Genomic DNA, 22,400 nt, shown 5'->3' with positions numbered 1-22,400 from the left:
TTTTAGTTTCAGATAAGGTACCATAAACCTATCACATGATTCCCATGGTGGTACTAAGTCTTGGAAGGTAAGATTGAAAGTAACTACTAAGTTAATTTGTTGCAGTTGGTGTTACAGATAACAAAAGTATTTTCACAATTTCTGCTTGATGGTTTCTTATGAGATATGGTATTGGTCTTTCTGTAACTGGGGAGCTTGGCTCTTGAAGAACCTACATCACATTAAGCTTTAGGCTAAGGTTTCCTTTGGCTCAAAGGTGGTGAATTTGTGCATGTAACCATTGCATGTTAAAACTTTGTCCTTCATGTCTAAAAATACATCAATTGGACACTGTGCCAGTTGTAAAGAAGAAAAAAAAGAACTTTCAGGGGTTTTTTTTGAAACAAAGAAATAAACACATTAAAGCCTATTTAGAATTCCTGAAGAAATGGCTTCCAAAAGTTTGAAGTGGTAGGCTAAAAGGACTGTCACTTTTGCATGGTTTTCGTTAGTCTGTGTAGTAAACAGAGAATTCTTTGATCTCCAATGCATATTGAACACCCTGCTTTTGGGTAGTCTTTCGGATTGTTGAAAATGTTTGTAATTCAGCAGTCATTTTACCATTACAGATGATTTTAAAGTAGGCTGGGAAGTACACTGTATAAATTATTGTTTACATTTTATACAAGTAGTGATCCAAACAAGGACAGTGATGGGTATTTTGGGTATGGTACTAGAAGAAGTTTGTCCAGGTTATGTCTTAATATTTTATATGAGGAAATCTTTTACAATGTTGTGAAAATTTACTACCAAGAGAGATCAATGATGATGGTGATTAATTTGCAGAGAATATTGTCAAATCACTGCTGTATACCTATCACACTGCTAAAAACATTACATCCACGTATTATCAGGGGATCATAAGTTTTCTAGATAGGCAAAACGTTGCTGTATTGCATGAAGTTGTCATTACATAAAGTAGTAAAATCAACAAGCCTTTTAACTGTACGAATAAGCATTTTAAGCATGCAATTCAAAAAATCCATTTCCTAAAAAAGAGTATTAGAACTCATTCACTGTAGCTGTTCATTCCTTTATGGATAGGGCAGGGGAGGGTGGTCCTTTAGTACATGTACATACTTTGTTTATTTTCTTGGGATCATCACTTTTCTAGACAAGCAAAACATAAATGCTGTTTTGGAGAACCAAAATATGGCAAGGCTGATTATAATTTTTAGGTTCCGGGAGGCAAAGAGAAGTTTATTGTTAGTGCAAGGAAATACCATGTGATTTTTATTTCTGAATGTCTTTGCAAAAAAGGACATTAGATTGAATTGTACAAGGATGAGCTCAAAATGTTTGGGACTCAGTTATTGGTTGTAAATAATAATCAAAACTACATGGAAAAGAAAACTTCGAGTTGTGGTTAGATGTCATGGTAGCTGTGTATTTTTTGCAAGCATATTAATTTTGGTCATAACTTGGTGAGGGATGTTTAACTTGGGTCAGAGAAAAGTTAGTTTACTTGTTTCAATACTATGTTTTAAAAGACAAAAGCTGAACATCAAACTTTCATGATCCAAACCAAACTGAGCTTATTAGGTTCATGAAGTTTGATGTCTTTCTCCAGTTAGTCTGAATGAGTTTGAATTGACCAGTAGACAAATTTTACTTAATTAAGATCTCTTTTACAGTTCTTTTGTTGTCCTTGGCCTTAGTTTTCCATTCTTTGCCAATTTATAATTTTGGAAATTTACTTAAATGCATATGTTTTTATCAAAATATGGTCTATCCTACATGCAGTTTTCATTAATATATTATGCAGCTATCCATAAATTATTGGTAAAATCATGTAAGCCTTTGTAATTGTATGAACAAGCATTTTAGGCATTTAATTACTAAGAACGGTTTACTTAAAAGAGCAGTTTTATTGAATTCATTCTCCTTAGCCATCCCTGCTAAATTACTGTTTTGCTAATAGCACTTTGTTTGCTAAATTACATGTATTTTGCTTGGGGTTAACTTCTGCTTACAAGTAATGTGTGCCAACTTTTGATGAAAATCCATCTCGGTTTAGGTGATTTAATAACCAATAATTTGTTAATGTAAATAATAATGAATAACTTGCATGTGCAAGTGCAATGAATTATAACTACAATTGTGCAATAGTGGAAAACATTCATAGAAGGCATTGTCCTTTTTAAACTAGCCTTCAATTAGGCTGCAATTCAAACAGCTTTCACTTTTTGCCATTAAAGAGCTTTTTTTAATTATGTTGTGCGAATTTAAAACTTTGAGAAATTTTTCTTATGCGCACATTTGTTTGTCACAATGTCATATACCCTACATGCAGTTTTCATTAATATATTATGCAGTTTTCTGTAAAGTAGACGGAAATTCAGCAAGCCTTTTTACTGTGTGAACAGGCACTTTAGGCTTGTAATAGTACTAAAGGACCATTTGATAAAGAACCATTAAATTTAGTTAAAAAAAAGCATTAGAATTTATTCATTACAGCTATCCATTTGATTATGAATGACATTATTTAACAATTATTCCTCAAGCCCGAATGGGCTCTGAGTCAATAGCCCACAAGGATGAAGGCCGAATGGGCTATTGACTCAGAGGCTATGAGGGCAAGAGGAATAATTGTTTTAGTAAAATCCAACTAGTTGGTCAAAAAACTTTTAGCTAGTTAAAGCTAGACTTTAATCCTTTTTTGCTGGCAAAAAGTTCACACTTTTTGCTACTAGTGGGCTATAACATATAGTCTATTAGTAGCTCAGCCACTCAGAATGCAGCATTGATAATAGACCACTAGTTGGATTTTACTAATTTCTTATAGAACTCTATACATACATCTGCCAATGCTGTATGGAAATCCATCAATCAGGGTTGTCAGAAAGTTTTGAAGTAGACGGCTGAGTTGTCAAAGTAAGTGGCCAAGCCTGGGATATTTATTTAAAAAACGCCATCCACAAAGAAATGCTAAGCAGAGTAGCTGGCCAATACTAACCAAGTAGGCAGCGATTTTCGCCGGCAGCCGGCTACTTTTGACAACCCTGATCAATGTTTCCAGGTGATTGTACTACCAACAATAAATAATAATTACTAATAACTGCAATGAGTAAAATTATAACTGGTGTGTAATTATGGAAACTGTTCACAGAAAGTATTTTACCTTTAAACTGTGCCATTTTTTATGATATTACTATTTTTTTGCAAATTTATATTCAACGAATTTCTCTTTTTTTATTTCATTAAAGATCTTAGGAATTGTCTTAAAGGTAACAATCTATAATTTATTTTTAAAACAAATGCAACACCACGGCCGTTAATGCTAGTTGTAATTAGGGTATTTTTGTAACATTTAATACCACATTTCTAACTAAAATTCCTGTTACCATGCCTACTAAATTTTGACTAAACTTTCTTAATATATATACTTTCTATTAATTAGAGGTTTCAATTTTATTTTGAAAGACAAGTGCACTTTTCGGTGTTTTCTTGGGTTAAAAAGATGTCCATAAAGTGTGCTCAGAATATTAATGATGATGATGCAACTGTTAAAGAAAATTAATGTCAGTCGGCAAATGCAATGTAATTTTCTATTTGGTGTAATTATTCATGCTGCGTTTTTCTTTCGTTTCCAACTTTATACACTGAGCAGAAAACTGTTGCTAGTACAGTTTAACAGTCTGTACTTCATTGTGAACTTTCCCTCTCTGTGTGTTGCTGTTGTTCTGGTTAAATGCCCTGGCTTTGTCCTTTCATAATTGTGGATTAAAGCCATCTTGTTTTCAAAGTTTTCACTGAATATCAATAATATTTTGCAAGAGTCACTCTAAACACCTACCAAATATGTATAAGCTTCTCTTAAGTTAAGAAGTAGCTTCTCCAAATTTCAACTTTATTATACATGTACAAGAAAAAAAATTCATATTTTTTCAGACTTAATTGTTCAAAGTGACACTTTAGCAAATGTTCCAGACGTAATAACTACCTGTAGGCGTATTTGCATTTCACACTTGTTTAAGCGAATTGAGAAATAGTACCATGTTGGTTAAAAGATTTCATACAGCAGTTTTATAATTTCTACAAACACAGTTTAGTTTAAGTTGATGTAAACAAGACAAAATTATTGACACTATCGGGCGATAAAGGTAAACTTCTATGCCATGAATCGATGCTCAGTGGCCAAAATTTGTCAATTAATTATATGATAGTGGCTAAGGAACTTTACTTTTCGGCCATTTACCTACAAAGGAAGGCAACTTTCTCTGTTTAACATTTTTTCGATACAAGTTAAACATTTGCAGGGTTTTGTTTATAAAATTTTATTAGACTCAAATTACCCGCAGGTAATTTCAGGCGAGAGCGGAAAACGAAATAAACGCGTGTTCTTTTTTGTGAAAGTTTTTGTGAAATGATGCAAAATGCATTTACATAAAAATCGTTTTTGTAATGTAAATATTCAGATAGCATTCGCTTCTCTTTGAAATAATGATGAACTGTCAACTAAAGACTTGGCGAAAGTTGTTTGTAACGGATTACGAAACAGAGTTTGCTACTTTAGCGATAAAATGGCAACTTTTTTATGTTGACTTAGGTGATTTTGACAGGTGTACTGGACGAAAACTGTGAAGCTGCCGAACACCCTGCAGTTTTGAATTATTAATTACCCGTTCTGTCAACAATTGGTTTTAGAACAAGAAAAATATGAAACTTGAAGTTGTTTGACCACCAGAACTGGCCGTGACATACTTCTTGGCTCTGGCATTTTACCCTAGCTACAATTTCACGCACGATTTCCCAATGACTTTTGATAAAACAAAAACTAAAACAATGTCGCAACCGCGTTCCTCTGGAATGAGTCATTGGCTTAAGTGTTAATGTTACGCGTGGATTCAATACGTCTTCTAACTCAAGTTACTCTTTCGGAAAATTTTCAATGAACGCGATTAGTGTTTTTTACTTAAACCCGGCTTTTTAACGCATTTGGATTATGACATTCCTGTTGCCATAGATACTGCAGAATTTTTGCTTGTTAAAGTGAACGTAGATTTCAGCGAGTCATGTTTATACCGTCGTCGAAAGAATTACCATGTTTATAGTACACAATTCATAAGTCGATTATTCGTTGTAATCTGTTCTCGGGAAAATACACTTGGCGCGAGAATTCAACATGCACCTGTTGTAGAGGTGCTGAGAAAGAAATGCGTCGTCCCGTGTAGATTGACTTTATTTGTATTTCATTTTAAGTCGCGTGCAGCGTTACTGCTTGCTTTCAGAGATATTGCTGTTTAATTGAGGGCTAGAGTAAAACCTCAGCTTGTTCTAAATCGCTTGAAATGTCTGTCTACTGTTTTCTTTAGAGTCATTTGCCCATTTATTTTCAATTTGAAGGAAATAGCGGACCCTCCGTCAAATAGTGGCCGATTCGTTTTCTCATGTTGACTTTTTATACATCACGGTTACTTACTTCAGCGACTTTAAATAATTTAAACGAGGCAGAAGTTTTGATATAAAATTATTCTGCGCTGTGGAATGCTCGCTCTGGTCCGATCCTTTTCAGTCGAAACTGTACGCAGACGACGTTTTTCGACGGAATAATAGCGCATTAGACGATTAAACGAAGTTTGGTTGTTGTTCTCAACGCCTGGTTTAAAACGATTTAAGGAGATTCGCGTGAAATTTAAATGGAAAATTCCAACACCCGCAACGTACGAGCGAACAGATAATCGGTTAATACAAATACAATTTTCCCATCTACAAGGCGCATGGCTGTAACAATCGGCTTACGGTCAGCTTTCAAAAGAATACTCGTAACTTTTACTAGAGCCATGCTATTATTATCAGTATTATACTGTGTATGCGTGACTGAGTCTTTTGTCTCGCTTGAGCGACTTTCTCTCGTTACTTTTAGACTATGTTTTCTTCGATGCGTTAAGTCGTGCAAGCGAGCCAGTTTAACACAGGCTATAGTGACGCACTGTGCTTTGTGGAGCGTGGATCAGATTCAATATCGTTTAATTCAACGTAGTTGTTGTCATGTTTACGGCTAGTATAATTGCTTAGTGCTTTAGAGTTGTCAAGAGCGCGCTCTCGTCCGATCGGTTTCCGTTACCGATCGGTGCACTTTTCAAGCTTAATATCCGCGTTTAGCGAAATTTGATCAATTCCCAGTCCAGACAAATTGCAGCCAATGTTTTTCCATCAAAGTATTTTTTTCCAAGGCAAATCTACATATTTTAATGGTTGTTTAAATATTGAAATTTATCAGTGAAAATTACAACGACATACACCGATGAATATAGCTCTCTGACATTATGTTGCATATACACACACACATGCTGTATACGTACTAACCCGGTTACTACAACCACGAAATCCAACACGTTCCATCCGTTCCTGAGGTATGATTCGCTGTGTAGCACAAATCCCAGGGCTATAATTTTTAAAAGAGCTTCTAGGCAGAATATCGCTAATAAATATACTTCGGCGCTTTCCTGAAAGATAGGATAAATAGCAGCAAGCGTAAGTTATTTCTGTCCTTGTAGCGGCCTAGTCGTGACAGTTTCGCTCACTGCAGTGCGGTGTCGTTTCGCTGTTTTGTTAAGGAAGGATAAAACTAGAAAAATTGTTACTTACTAGTTTAATGTTTCGGTCTGACTTGTCGTTTTCGGGCAAAGGAGTATTAGCGGCCAGTAAGATGCAATTGACAAAGATAGTCAATAGAATAAAATATTCAAAAGGCTTGTCTTCAGTTAAGGAATATATCATACGAACATAAATTCACAGATAAGTCAAAAAATAAAATTATATGGAAAAAACTATCCCACAATAGCGTCGAAGACTCACTAAATAGAGGACAGAAAAATTCCCCTCAGGTTTCAAAACACTCAACACTGACAAAGAATTTATCACGCACGCTCCACTTTGCCATAGACGACAACAAACTCCGACAACGCCAAGGCTAAAAAAACATTTTCTACTGATGTGTCCGTAACGGCTCAAAGGATACTTTAGATTCGACGATTCTCTTGCATTCTCTTCGAATGATATTTTCCTTTGAAAAGATGAAGAGTGAGCGATCGGAACATAGAAGTTGTGGTGTTCCTCTTCCAGCTTGTACAGAAGACTTGCGCGAATTATTCGAGTTGGCCATACGCGTTTTATAGAAGTCCTCTGAGGGAACCGAGGAAGGTCTTCGAGTGTCCGCCATTTCTCCTGCTTTAAGTTATTTTCTAGCCTCATTCAGGCGAAAATCTCACGCTACAGCCGGCTTGCGTGGCGCGCTCGTGCACGCGAAAGTTTGTTTCCAGCCATAAATTTAACCGCCTAGAAGCGATTCAATCATTCAGGTTTTGGGCTTCCTTCTCTTGCCTTGACACCGTATGCTAATTAGAAACCGAGTCTATAATCAAGTGGCCTATCAAAAGAGGCCGGCACAGGTGGGTCACGTGACAATGACTGGTACTTCGTTGGGTGTGAATGCAGAATGAGAAACTACGCTTCGGTGTGATTTTCCTCGTTTCACCTGTTATACCCTGACAGACTCGGACAAAAACTCGCTTTTTCAGCAACAGCGGCGTAAAAAGACTTCAATTTGTTTTGGTTTAAGGACCAGTTAAACGAGACTTTTAAGGGATAATCTGTTGTATTCATTAAGAATGCTGTTGGCTCGGACAGTCCCCTCGGAAGACTCCCGCACAGTTCTAGGGTGGGCGGAATTTCAACCATAATTTGGTTCACGTTATTTCCCGTTTTGTAGCGGCAAATTATTAGTGTTGCATATTATCCTGTCAAGCCCGTGTCAGAGAATTCAATCTCTTTCGTTCGAATGGCAGAGGTGGTTTTAAAGCAATCACTAACGAAGATCATTTTAGCATTGAACACCCACAACACAAACAGAAGCTTTATTTATATAAGATATAATTTACCAAGTGATGTTTCGAATCTATGTGTTCGCCCGAAAATTTGCGCACACATTCCTTAAAACGTTGTCTTCGTCTAATTTCATCTCTCATTGCTATAAATTCGTTTTTCTCGGATCTCTTTTGATTCAGTTCCTTTTTTTCTCTGCGTATTTAGCCCTCGCAAAAAATAACAGTGCATGGGGAAAATACCAACGAGTTCCGTCAGTTAAAGCTTAAGTAGGGTACGCGAGTGGTACTTGTACCAGCTCATAAGAAAACATCAACAAGTCGTTCGCTTTTTATTCGCTCTCATTAGGCCTCAGTGGACAGGTGATACCACCAGACTCCTCACAGGCTTCGAGTTTTCCAAACACATAAAGTTGTAATAGTACTTTTTAAGGCGCTGTGTCGACTAAAATGCCTAAATCAAAGAATATTTTTAACGTCCAAAATATACGTCGCTCTGTCGTGTTACATGTTTTCCCCTTCTTAAACTGAGTGGAGCGTCTCTCGAAGTTTTGCAATATTTATGCTTTCTTTCGAGATAAGGCTTGGTTTGGTATAATCGAATTACTTTGAACAAAATGTTTCCGAGAGTTTTACTCCTTCCCAACTTAAGCGACCGCTGTTCGCAGCAGTAACTTTGTTCGTCCCTAAATCTGTGCGCGTACTTTGTCGACATGAGAATAAAAGACAAGTTTGACGTTAGCTTGTGTTAGTTTTAATTCATCTCTCTCTTGTCTTGTTTTAATTTAACCGGTATAAATTATGAATATGCTTTTCGACAGCTGTCGATTTGTCAACTTACAAACGAGATTTTTTTAGATTCTTCACACATTGGCTTCCGAGCCGTCCTTGCAAATGCTTTTTTTCCAGGCTACTTGCCGGAAATTGATTTTTCAAAATTTCTTTTCGCATTGTTAGTTAGCACAATGCTTCTTTTATCTTTAGACGATGTGAGAGGACAGAAATTCAGGCTAAACCCTCGAGCTTTAAAACGAAAGTATCGTCAGGGGCTTGTTTTCAAAGTGCATGTAAAATGTTTTAAATCAATGTTACATGTGATGGCCTCAGATTTTCACACAAAATACCACTATAAAAAGAAATACGGACACCAATGGATCAACAGAAAAATATGATTTGCACACAATCGTTCATATACGTGAATGTGTGTCTGAAACTTTTCATTCAAAGTCCCGAAAGCTTGAAAAAGACGACGCTTGGTTTACATTCAAATCTCAGTTGATTCACTTTGTTTTTGCTCAACTTTGACTTCAGAAATTGAAAAATCTGCCGTCATCTTTACACCTGATGAGCGACTGAGCTTTCGCAATTGTTTCGGTTTTTGCCGAATCTGTTCCCTTGTTGATTGAAAAATTATCGATTGTGTAGTTCATTTGATTCGGTTCCTCAAGTGTTATCTCATTGTAGAATCAGTCACGTCTCATACAATCCAAAGAGTTGAGTTTCTTTTTAATCCAAATTCAAAAGCCTTATTTTTGCCCTCGTTGCTCTTTTGTGAGATATTAAATTTCTCCTCTATATTAAAAAAATCACCAAAAACAATAAAATAGCTTTAAAGAAAAAATTCTTTTAGTTTTATTTGAATATTTGATTCATTGCTTGAGTTGTTTTTGGATCTTAATTTAGTTTTTTCCTAAGATAAACTTAACTTCCGCCTTTGGACTTTTGATCTATGTTTCCTCGGCTTTCTGTATGACTAAAGTCATCTTAAAAAGTACTGTTTAACTTACAAGCCGCCAAAACCAATGCTTTGGTACGAAAAGTGCAAAATGTTTCAAAACAAAACTTACTAGACATCGGATTTGGAAAAGAGCAAAATATTTCTAAAACGTTGCTGAGTTATTCAGGAAGGTTTCATAGAAGATGGGATGTTCGGAACAGTCATTAAATTCAGGCCAGTTCGAGGAGGTGCTGAATCGGAGTTGCGTCGAATTACTGCTGAACTACCAAGTAAATCTAAAACCCTTTGACCACGATACTAACAATTCATTTCTCTGGAACGTAAAAACTATGGTGAATGCTTGGGGGTACTTATTCAGTGACAACAGTAGGCTCGATTTCCGCTGCTCTCTCGGTCGGTGGAGGCCTGAGCGCGGGCTCATTTCCTGAACAGTGGCTTGTAATCTCGGTACATTATAACAACAATGACAACAATAGTACGTAGAAACCACATTTATTTTTATTAATAAAATAATAATAATAATAATAATAATAATAATAATAATAATAATAATGATAATAATAATAATAATAATAATAAGACTGTGGAAGCAGTTAGAGAATTTGAAGAACACGCCATGGCATCAGGCCACCAGTCGCTCGTAAAGGAAGCAGCTAAGTACGCTGAAGAACTCAACATCACACTTCAGCTTGATACTCTAAATCCAGTGTGTGTTACATCAGAAGGAAAGGTGGTAACTGCAGCGAGAGCTGGGAATCTGTTGAAGCAATCTCAAGAGAAGCAGTTCTTGGAGATCGCTAAAGACAAAAAGTGGCAAGGAAAGTTATTCCGTATCAGGTGGGAAGATGAGAGCCTAAGCATAACCAGCTGCTTTGCATGGTTAAAAGGTTGGGCTACATGCCCTACATATACCATCGCGGGCATGTATGAACTGTATGAGCAGTTGTTACCTACGAAGCTCTACACAAAGGAGAAGACGCAAACCTCCACCGACGGCGAAGTCCTATGCAGATTATGTGGGAAGGTAGTGGAGAGCGTTGCACATGTATTGGCTGGATGTTCCTCCCTGGCACAAACCAAGTACCTATACAGGCATAATGCAGCTTTGAAGATTCTGTATTTTGAGCTCCTGCGAGAGCATGGGTTAATAGTAGAGGTTCCACCATGGTACTCACCGGTGATGCCAAAACCAGCCTACCAGAACTACAGAATGATTTTAAATACAAAAAGAATTCACAACTCCTTTTGAGGAAATTTCCCCGCAAGAGCTAAACAAATGCCTTCAAAAGTTTTATTTGCCGGCAAGAAAAAGCGACGACAGCGGCCGTTCGGTCATTGCGCGCCAAAATTGTAATCGTTGCAGGCAACAGTAAATGAGTTAAAAATCATCATTTTTGGGCTCAGTTATCTCACTTTTTTAGTATATACTAAGACAATTATTCACCTCAGTGTCGGTGGCTAGTGATGGATGTTTACCTCGCCGCTAACGCGGCTTCGGTAAATATCCATCACTAGCCACCTCCACTTCGGTGAATAATTGTTATCTATGCAGAGCACAACGAAGTTAGAGCAAATCGGATCGACGCGCGACTTGTCAGCCACGAGAGGAAAGAAGTCTGCACAACTTAAATGAGCTGCCCATGGATTATGAGCAGAGCTAAGAAAGATGAGGAAAAGACACTCAAGTATAGGCCCATGATGTGGGAGCTGAAGCAGAGATACAATGGTTACAGGGTGGAACAGTACAACGTAATAATTGACGTACTGTGTGGTTACTCTAAACACCTAGAGAAGTCGGTGAGGAAGCTACTTGGAGCGAGAGCACGGAGCGTACTTGAGCGGATGCAGAAGTCGGTCATCTCAAACACTTTCAACATTGCCAGAACATTTCAGATAAATACTTAGTTAGGGCGCTAAGGACTCCAGTTTTTAGGGTTTTTTTTCTCTAGAAATCTAGAAACACAAGCTTGCTGATGTTTTTACTTAGATTTTTTAGAACATTAGAGTTTGATATTATTATAAATAAGCTTTTAGTAGAGATAATCACATTATGATGGCCTTGTTTAGGTATATAAGAGATAATGAGAGGTAAAAACTGAATAATTTTCTAAATAGGCCTCTATTAGAGATAATCATATCATCATGTCTTAGCGCAGGTTTTACAGAGTATCGGAATTTAATAATATTCTAAATTAGCTCTTTAAGTAGAGAGATTCATATCATTATGTATTTTAGGATCGTATTAGGTTTCGTATCGACCTTTTTTTACTTCTAAGAATAGCTTCTCAAGTGGTGTAGGTTACGCTATGCGCCCTATACTACTCATAATGTGGACAGCATTCCAAAGTTTCACACTGCGACATAATAATAATAATAATAATAATAATAATAATAATAATAATAATAATAATAATAATAATAATAATAATAATCAAAACAGTTGGCATAAGTGTAAACAGACATTTGTTCCCACGAATCAGACCATTTACTGCATCTGGGGCCGAGTGGCCGTGACTCATATTTACCAAATGTCTGTTGCAAAAGCGTGCCCTCGTTTGATATAGGTTTTCCATTATGCAGATCATGAATGTCATATTTTTTTCCACTGTTATCCTCTCTCTAAACATCGTCTATTTCAAATCAATTGCTCTTTTTATGCACGATGTCACAATCAATTTAGTACCCCCCGAATAAATCAAGCTTATTGGAGCCTAAGAGTGCAACCATTGATTTTATTACTTTTTTTATGTTCCTCTTCTTTCCTTCTCGTTCTCTCCACTTTTCTAAGTTAACACAAAATATTCTTAAAATAGCTATAACACATCAATCCTCCCTCATTTAACTAAAGAAGAAACTAAAATTTTACTCACTTTTGAAACAAGACTACAAGAAATCTCTTTACTTGGACCTTATAAAAACACGAATCACCGACGCATAGTGGCAAAATTTAGAACAAGCAATCATAAATTAATGATAGAATACGAGAGATACTGCACGCCCAAAATTCCTGAACATCTCAGATTGTGTCAATACTGTTCCATAAATGAAATCGAAGAAGAGCAACACTGTGACTTCATGCGAAAGTATGCTCTTTACCTTAATGAAAGACAGTATGTCCTTGATTCTATAAGTCATAAATATCCTAATTTTCACTCATTGAGTGCAAACGTTATGATACTTTTTCTCTTCAATAATGTAGATCCCTTTGTCTGCAAGAAACTTGGCCATTTTATTTTTCTGGCCTTCGAAAAACGTGAAAGTAGAACATTAAACATAGCTGCAATATAGTTAGAATTTTTCTTGTAATTATAGCCATTATTATTATGTACAATAATCTTATTTCCTTTTTTTCCCCTTTACCTTAACATAATCAATATTGTAATCGGCAATGCCATCTACTCATGGAAATGCCAATAAATAAATAATGTTATTGTTGTATCAAGGGCAAGAAACTCAAGTTGTGTTTTGGCTCTTCCTTGTTCAGTCAAAATGGCTTCAATTTTCGCATGCTGCGTTTTCGAAAATCAAGCTAGAATCGTTGGCGTGATTGTCAGGCTTGTCAGACCCATAAAACCTGCGATCTTGGCAGTAACCAGATTTCAGCAAATCTAGTACGCAAATATTAGCAAATATAAAAACTGTTGAGTTTACCATTTGAAAATGAGGAACGAGCGCAAAAATTCCATACTGATGATGTGTCACTACTTAGATCTGGGTAGTGCTTCTGATTAGCTAAAGCAAATATTCCCTCGCGGTACGACCAATCAGAAGCACTACCCAGATCTGGATAGTGACACGTCATCAGTATGGAATTTCTGCGCTCGTTTCTCGGACGTCAATTTCAAGGGGAAACCAGTGGTAGCGTTGCAAAATATCGGCTATTTTCTCAGGCCGGCGACCTGTCATAAGAAAATGACTCAAAGACAAAAAGTTTTTATTTTTTTGAGGAATTCTCCCTATAGTGCCATTACAAAAGATATCAAAGCTTTTACTCGTGATTACTCTCATAAGATATGCATACGTGTTATAAGTAGAATGCGCCAACACAAGTGAAGAAAGAAATGCAACGATCCTTTTCGCAACTGCATAAGTGGCGTCTTAAACTTCTATGATCTTCTTTGCATTTATTTCTTTATTCCGCGGTTCAAATTTACGAAATTCATATATTCATTCTTCCACACGTGAAGAAGTATAAAATTTATTTGCTGTACATGTTGGGGTTAAAGAAGTTGCAGTATGTTATTCAACATGTCGGGAAAATAGGGGTTTTTGCCATGTTTCTTTCGTTTTCAGGTTAGACTACAAATAATCCCTTAACTGGTCTCTGGTTTCAGTGCAATGCGCGTGCGCAAATAAAAATTAGGGTGCAAAATAGAGCATCTAGATAAACTAATGTGTACATGCGCACAAGGAGCCTATTTGATGGACCTCAGAAAAGTTTTCTATAAATAACGTACCCAAGAAATAATTATTTTCTTAGTCACCATCTGGTTATAAGCTTAAGGTTGTTATTTGAGTCGGTCATTCAGGGTTATTTAGAGTGTATTTTTCAGGAAGATGATTTTTGCAAAGTTTATCAAAATGTGCATTGACAAGGTACGAATTTGGATTTTCTTTCCTTTTCGTCGCACATTTTGATAAACTTTGCAAAAAGCAATCCATCATTTTCAGGAGTAGACGCTTTTTACACTCTCTCAACCGTCAGCCAATACAATTTACTTCTGTCGCCTTCTTATGCAGCGTGCTTGCTTTGTATTTGCTAGGCGTTGATTGTTTAGTACAGCAGGTGGTAGGAAAACTGCACGCTTTATTCGTTCTCTTTTTCTCTGTCGACATTCAGTTAGTCTAATAACTTCTATTATTAGGCGTTATGTTTCCTTTCTAGTATACAAACTGAGAGAAAAATTCACTTATTCAAAATTTCTTCCATTCGTCTGCAAAGAAGTTTAGTCTGGCAATTTCCGCCTCTCAGAATTCAAACAGCTGCTAATTGAAACCTCTTTTCTTCTCATTTTCTTTGGCAAAACAATTTGTCTGCTTCGTTAATTATTTGCCTTGTTTTGATGTCGCTAACTTTTACCTTTTTAGACGAAAAATGCCGAATTCAGTGGAAAAAAACCCTTTGCGAATCTTTTCTGCATGCTTCCTATTCTTTTTCCACCCCGAAAATTTAGTTATTTGGCTTCCTCATTCAACTTCGTCACGCATATCCTTGAAATTTATTTTTTCCGTTTTTATGTTCAAGATATTTTTATCTTGATTTAAGTTTTAGATTTTAGATTGACTTCATAACTCAATTTTGTTGGTATATCCCCGTGTCCGCTAGTCTAGAATCGAAAAAGGTGAACTTCTTAAGCTGTTTTTAAAAAGTCTGAACTTCTAATTACGTTGTGCGTATGTTTGGAACATGTCTCTTCAGTTGCAGAATTGAGCCTCCAGACAAAAAGGCGGCATTTGTTTGATGTCTCACACTGCACTTACCACATCCTGTCCGTCTTTTTGGTAGCCTCCCACGCAGACGTTCTTTTGGCTCGTCACGCAATCCTCTTCAGCGAACGACGTTCGTGGGGCAAGAACGCGTGACGAATCCCAAAGAACGTGTGCGTGGGAGCGGGGGGTGGGGGAGGGGGGGTGGTAGGGCTATGTTTTTTGAAGTTCATGTTGGCTGTGAAAGTTTAGAGTTTAGAGAAACCTTTTGTAAAGGAACAATTAGCAATGTTTGAATCCGGCTTTCGTAAGATATGAAGAATGCTGTAGATCGAGGAGGGTGTTGTCGGCCGAGGTGGATAACACCCTCCGTGATCTGCAGAATTCTTCATATCCTACGAAAGCCGAATTCAATAATTGTTTTATTATTCGTTCAAAATAATTCCAAGTTTAAAAAGAAGCTAAAACATGCTAACCTCGGTCGATGTAAGTTCATACCGATAATTCATCTTTATCGGGAAGTTAAGAAGATTAAGGTCTGCAAGGTCTTGCTGTTCTTGCGATGTTTTTATATTAGACAATATTTCGTCGTGAAACGAGTATAATGTTCTGCGTCAGTTCCGCTATTTTGTTTCAACTACCAAAACCACCCAACCTCGTTCCCTGGTTTTCTCGGTCAACGGTTCAGTAACCTGCAACCAGGGTGCACTTTTAACGTCCGTTCAATATGACAAAATTCTTTCCAAATTTGGTCAACAGCAGCTGGTTATGGTGAAGTTTGCGTGTGGTTTTAACCAATCAGAAACGGGGAAATATTTTGAATGAATAATAACAAAATATAATCGTTATCTTGGGTCCAACTTGCGGTTTCATTGTGTCTTTTTAGACGACTGCTAACAGTCAGAACAGTGTCATTTTTCTTCGAAGTTTTCCGATGATCTGCTCGCAGTTTGGACTTCCGGTGTTGTTTTGTTTTTGTTTTCTTTCGTTCGTTGTTGTTGTTGTAGTTTTTCTCATATTTTGATTGATTCCACCAGTTTTATTTTTCCATTTGGCACCATTATGTTTTAACACGACTCTACAAGCGATAGCCTGCGAAAACAGTCGTCTGTCCTCGCTCCCAGCGGCAAGGAACAAGGAGAGACGGCTGTTTTCGCGCTTTAAGCTTTATCGTGGATGAGGTTTGTATGATTTAAAGGATTTGGGTGACCGAGGAGGGTGTTTCCCGCTTATATGTCGCTGATGTAACCTTTCCCTTTCACTCACACTTACATGGAAGTGTCTTCAAAGTTGTCCTAATGTCTTATTTTTCGCTTCTGATTCTTTCAGGTCCCTTTCAGAGAAGGAAAGGCCTTGTGGAAATAGCTACAATGTGGACGGATGAGAACTAACTATTCCTTGAACTCAATGCGGCTCAAGTTTTCTCAACTTCTTGGGTTGTAACCACTGAAGTTGGTCGTTCTTTGCTTATGGCTTAACTGTCAAACAGATTTCCTTGGAGGTTTTCTAGGGTTGGGTGGTCGAAAAACAGTTCTTGTCAGATTTGTTTATTCATTCTTTTATTCGTTCATGTATTTATTTATTTGTTTATTTATTCACTGTCAAGACACACGGTAATTCAAGGACGACAAGGATTGCATAGGATCAGTTCTACATGCTTGTCTTCTAATATCTAGAAAGTACTAGTATTAAAGCAATAAAAGAAGAATTCTTTGAACTAATTACAGTGCCTGTAGTGTTTAGTGCCCGCCACTTCTGCTTAACCGTTGGTTTAACCGTTTTTTTACTGAAGGCATGTTAAAGGTTGCTTGTTATTGCTGGTTTTCAGTGTCACGCCATTCAAAATAGAAAATAAAAATCAAAACCGTTCGATAGATAAAGTCCAGAATCTAGGAAATGAAAGGAGGTAAATGTACAAAGACCCTCGCCAAGATTTAAGTCGAAGGAAAAATTCGTATACGAGATGTCCGAAGAATTTATAGAGTTTTGTATAGAGACGCCATGCTGGTGCCAATCCGGATGAACACCAACATGGCGGACGGAAACCAACAGAAACATCTATTACCGAGTTTTGGTACAAAAGCGTAAATTTACTCCTAGAGAAACTCATAAACATTAAAGTAATACTTTTTCTTATACATGAACTGTTTAGATAGCAAAATTCCCCGAAGAAAGTCACTTTTTAAGCTATATGACAGCTCTCTCGGCCGTCATGTAAATGCTGCGTCACGCAAAAGCTTAGAAATTCAAGCGTACACTATTACAAAACCAAGAGCCCTTTTGAAGCGAAAGTTTGTTTGAAAATTAGTGTTCAGCTGCTCTAACCAGCACCATGAAAGTAAAATGTCCGTAGGCGCGATAGTTTTGTAGTTTGAATTTTAGTGACGTCATGTGAAAACCAACAATTGAAAAGGGCCGTAGTATGCATTGACACCAGGTTAGCCTGGTTAGAGATGTGCTGGCTTCACAGGATGTTGGCCGTTTTCTTAGGCTGCTTATGTTCGTTACTGCCTTGTGTCTACTTATGACACGCGTATGTCATCTTATTACATGTAAAGCCTACAATCTTGGACAAATTTAGACCCTCCCCACCCCCCCCCCCCTCCCCAATCAAGGGAAAGAAAATGGCTCATTTTGGCTTTCGCGCAGATTCATCTTTGATTTCGCGGGGGAGGGCGGGGTGAGGTGAGGGTTTGCCGTTACTTTTTCTTCTGTCCAAGATTATAATATAATCTTGGACAAAATTGATGGAAAATTTAGCCCCTCCCCCCTTTCAAAATTACGGCTGGGAAAATGGCACATGTTGGCTTCGGCGCGGCTTCATCCTTGATTTTGGAGGAATAGGGGTTTGCTGTTCATTTTATTGTGTCTAAGATTGTATAGGTAAATATACAAAAAAGGAAAGAATTCCCTCCTCACTCCCAAAGGACTTTCTGGCATCAAAGAAGAAGCGATTTAGTGGGCCATTTCCTGGCCAACGTGTGGGCATAAGGATTTGTTTGTTTCGTAGTTTGACTATCCATTGCATGGGTAGATTTGGACGGCCGCTAACTCCCCCAAGATTATAACTGACCTTATAGGTGGTTTTCATGCAATCTCGGGAGACACAAATAACAATGGTGAAAGAACAAATGCTGGTGGACAAACAAAACGAGCTAATGAGCGATCTTTTGTTTACCGTCCACCAGCATGGCGGCGATGACGTAACGTGAAAACCACCTATAAGTCATTTATGACGTCGCGAAATGTAGGCCGTTTCAAGAGCTTTTAAAATAGTTGTTGGATTGAGGTTGATGAATGCAAGGTGAAAATGAGCGGCAGTGAAAAAAAAGTGGACGAGAACGCGTACGACATTTCCTCCATAAAACTTGTAACTAAGAAGTTTCTGGAAGTTTTACGTTGTAGTCGTGTCAAACAACAGCAAAGAAATGTACAAAAAAAGTGTGCTGCACGTGCAAAGTTGCTTTTTTGCTAATCAGATTTATTGTTGTTTTTCACCGTTTTCCGGCGTTGCCTTCGCCGCTTAAGGCCAATAGACACGAGGGGTTTTGCTCCCGGAACATGCTCCGGGCTCATTGTGTACTGCCAGCGCACACGAGAGGTCATACTGCAGGAGCAAACGAAAGAAACTTGGTGTGGGATAGCTGATACTCACCAGACGGGGGTTTGGGAACTAGTTCTTTTGATGATGATGATGATGATGATGATGATGATGATGATGATGATGATGATGCTTGAAGATGACTCATCAGTTAGTAAAAAATGCCAGGAAAACTTGGGCTCGCCTGTGGCTTCGGAAAAACAGGAGAAAAGGGGCTTTTATACTATTTTTCGAGAACTATCCGTGGAAGATTCAGACATTTTGTGAATACATGAGAATGCCATACGCAAACTTCGAGATCATCAACTTCTACACTTTAGGTCGACTCCATGTTGAATTTTGAGCACGAGTCAAGGGTGCCAGAGGAGTGGATGAACATATTGGCTAATTTGATTGGTTAATGTTTTACATTTGCCGTATTAATCCGCGCGCAACAAAAAGTGTCAGTACCCACAAGGGAGCGTTTTCAAGTTCGCTGAATTTGCCCCGGGAGCTTGCTCCCAAATATTTAACTGGTTAAATATCGTGGAGCATTTTGCGGAGTGGAAATTCTGCTCCCGAGGATGTAGTATACCTATGGAATCGTTGATTTACACGGAGGAGCTTTGCTCCCGGAGCCCTGGAGCATGCCGTCGGTGGGTGGGTAGTGGGTCGTGTGTCGTGGGTCGTGCGTCGTGCGCCGTGCATTGTGCGTCGTGCGTGATAGCTCATGCCTCTTAGAGAAGACTCTTGCTCGTAGAATTTAAAGGCCCTGTCTTCCTTTACACGACCCTTCGCATTAATGAAAAGGTTTTCCCGATAAAATCCACTAAAGCAAATTTATCAGCGAAATATGTCCTCCCCTGTTCTGCTCCCATTTTCCCACATGCTCCTCGCACACTCTGAGTTCTTAATGAAATGCACATGCGTCCAAGAAAACCACTTTCGGTTAAAAGGAAATTCTATTAATTGCGGCTCTTGCCTAGCCCCTTGCCTAGTCCCTGTCTTTCCAGGCCCTCTCGGTCAATGCATTTCGGTAACGTATCCGAGACGAACGGCCGGGAGACGCCTAGACCATCTCGGAGTACGCATTCGTGAGCATTTTTGCATTTTTGGAAAGTTCCCACGTTCAACTGAAATAATCTATAAATAACTTTGCGCGTGAATATCCTTCGCTCAAAGATCGGCACTAACCTGGTTTCTGCTATCAAAGAACAAAAATATTACTTTGAATCGGAAAGAATACTGCTGTATAAAGTTCAAATGAAATGAAATAAAGTTCAAATTAGTTTAATGAGATAAATGAAAAAGAGAGGCCAAAGGACTTTCAACAATGAAAACGTGCATAGAATAAAAATGCTCGGTTTAACTCTTTATCCTCTGTACTCTCCATGCAACCTAGCCTGCGTAGCACGGCGGTTTTGTCGAGCCGGGCGCACGAGCGGCGAAGCCGCGGGCCGCGAAATATATAGCGCGCCCAACCAAAACCGCCATGCTACGCAGGCTACAGGCAACCTAGCCCCCAGGCCTCAATATTATGCGAGGCCGATGCATTTCGGGTCACGTGGTCCGTTCGTCTCGGAAACGTCACCGAAAAATGCATTGACCGAGAGGGCCTGGAAAGACGTACAAGGACTAGGCAAGTCACATTCTATATTGTTGGAAAAAACCTTGCAGTATGTTTTTTAGACCAAATTAGGCAGTACGTTTAGGGAAGACTATTCCATAAAAGAATGAAATCATCGCCATTTAAACACTTCGATTCTACCTTTGAGCCTAATCACAAATCTAGTGGCAGTTTGTGTAAGGAGGTTTTCACTTGAGCTGACCACAGTTGTTCGTAGGCCTGGTACATACACTTCCAGGGAAAATCACAGGGTGTGAAAACGTTCGTGCCCTCAATTTTCGGGGCTTTTTCTGTAAGTTATTCTTAGACGATATTAATGCGTGTATATTAGGGTCATTCATTTTTTCTGAAAGTTGAAAAAATGAAAAATGAAAATCTGTGTTCAAGTTTCATTTTTTTTTTCAACTTAAAAAGGAAAAATAAAAATCGACAATTGATTTCAATTTTCATTTTTCTCTAAACATAGAAAAATGAAGAATCAAAATCTGCGTTCAATTTTTACATTTTTAGAAATTGAAAAATGAAAAATGACAAATGAAAATCTATGTTCAATTTTTATTTTTTTCTGAACATAGAAAAATGAAAAAAGAAAATCTGTGTCAAATTTTAATTTTGTCAGAAAAAATGAAAAATGAAAATCTGTGGTCAATTTTCATTTTTTTTTCTGGACTCATAACGGAAATGAAACTAACCCGGAAATAAAGATACAATAGATTACCGCGCAATTGCTGTCATCAGCTTCGATCTTGTTTCGGTCGAGTGTTTCTGTTGCAATGCAAGAAGATTACATTATTTTTTTCTCAGGAGAAGGAGAACGAGGAGTAGAAAGACGAGTGAAAAAAATGCCGGTGACAGCGGAGATGGGCTCAAATGTTTGGAGTAAGTCATACCGCAGATTATTGTAATGAGCTGATGTTAGTTTCCAAGTGTTTTTGCGGGGAATGCATGTGACAGCTATGGAAGAACTTCAAAGGCTGATGATGCCGGACCTCTAACATCAGCTACAGGCGAATTTCCCATAAGCGACCACCAAAAATGCAAAGGTTTGGTGGTCGCCTACGGGAGGTCTTCGCTTACGAGGGTCGGACCGCAAGGGCGAAATTTTTAAGTCAACCTAGGATGGGGTGGTATATTTATTCTAAAAAAATTTATTTTGCTTTATTGACACAATCATTAGCTATTCTATGTGACAGTACACTCAATTAGATGACGCTATAAATTGGTGGTTAAAAAATTTTACTTGTGTACGTGACTTCTTTACAGAAATGTCCCTGAAACGTCTGACGAACAAAAACGTAACTTCTGAACTGAAACCTGGAAATCTGAGTCTTTTTCTTAAGGGTAACTATGGTTAATATTGTAGTTATAAATCGAACTAAAAAAAACACAAGTACAGTAATAGTCGTGTAGGCAATAATGACAGCCACAGATAAAATTCATTTTTGTCAATTTTTGCCGCGATGTACTTCACTGTTTAGTAAGACCATCTGTCAAGTGGTCGCTTACCGGAGGTTTAAAACAGTAGAAAATTCTTAAACTGTCATCCGAAAAAGTGGTCACGGTCGCTTACGGAGGTGGTCGTTTACGAGAGGTTTCAGTGTAAGGCTTTGATTGAGAACATTTTTGTTGTTTTGGTGTTTTCAAGTTCCTCCATAGTTGTCACATACATTCCCTGCGAAAACACATAGAAAAATCAGCTCAATTACAATAATTTGCGGCATGACTTACTCCAAACATTTGTGCCAATCTCTCCGCTGTTACCTTATCTTTTTTCACTCGTCTTTCTACTCTTCATTCTAAAATAATATAATCTACTTCCATTGCAACTGAAACACTCGAACAAGATCGAGGCTGATTTAAAGAAGCAAATGACAGCAATTTCGCGGGAATCTGTTGTATCGTGATTGGTTGTTTTTCTTTATTTCCGTGTTAGTTTCATTTCCGTTTTGAGTCAAAAAAAAAAAAAGAAAAGAAAAGAAACTGAATTGACCACATTTCCTATGTTCAGAAACAAAGGAAATCAAACATAGATTCATTTTTTCATTTTTCATTTTTTAATTCCTAAAAATATAAAAATTGAACGCCGATTTTCATTTTCATTTTTCTATATTTAGAGAAAAATGAAAATTGAAAATCAATTGTCAATTTTTATTTTTCACTTTT

The 22,400-nt window shown here is 37.7% G+C and overlaps 1 protein-coding gene and 1 long non-coding RNA gene across 2 annotated transcripts in view; one reads left to right on the top strand and one right to left on the bottom strand.

The window, feature by feature from the left end:
• Nucleotides 1-7,379, bottom strand: part of LOC140936923 (voltage-dependent calcium channel type A subunit alpha-1-like) — a 53,457-nt gene extending 46,078 nt beyond the window's left edge. Inside the window, exons 1-3 of the mRNA XM_073386428.1 lie at nucleotides 7,004-7,379; nucleotides 6,631-6,735; nucleotides 6,349-6,488 (exon numbers count right to left, since the gene is read on the bottom strand). Of these exons, the coding sequence (XP_073242529.1) occupies nucleotides 6,349-6,488; nucleotides 6,631-6,735; nucleotides 7,004-7,204 (446 nt within the window). The 5' untranslated portion in view covers nucleotides 7,205-7,379. The remainder of the gene's footprint in view (nucleotides 1-6,348; nucleotides 6,489-6,630; nucleotides 6,736-7,003) is intronic.
• LOC140936924 (uncharacterized) lies at nucleotides 3-16,751 on the top strand. The gene is made up of 2 exons (XR_012165421.1): nucleotides 3-67; nucleotides 16,360-16,751. It is a non-coding gene; the product is annotated as an uncharacterized lncRNA (long non-coding RNA).
• Nucleotides 16,752-22,400: the final 5,649 nt, after the last annotated feature.

Source organism: Porites lutea, chromosome 5, assembly GCF_958299795.1.
Source record: "Porites lutea chromosome 5, jaPorLute2.1, whole genome shotgun sequence".
In the NCBI taxonomy this organism is placed as follows: domain Eukaryota; kingdom Metazoa; phylum Cnidaria; class Anthozoa; order Scleractinia; family Poritidae; genus Porites; species Porites lutea.
Note: the sequence above shows the minus strand (reverse complement) of the source record. Positions and strands in the feature narration are given on the sequence as shown.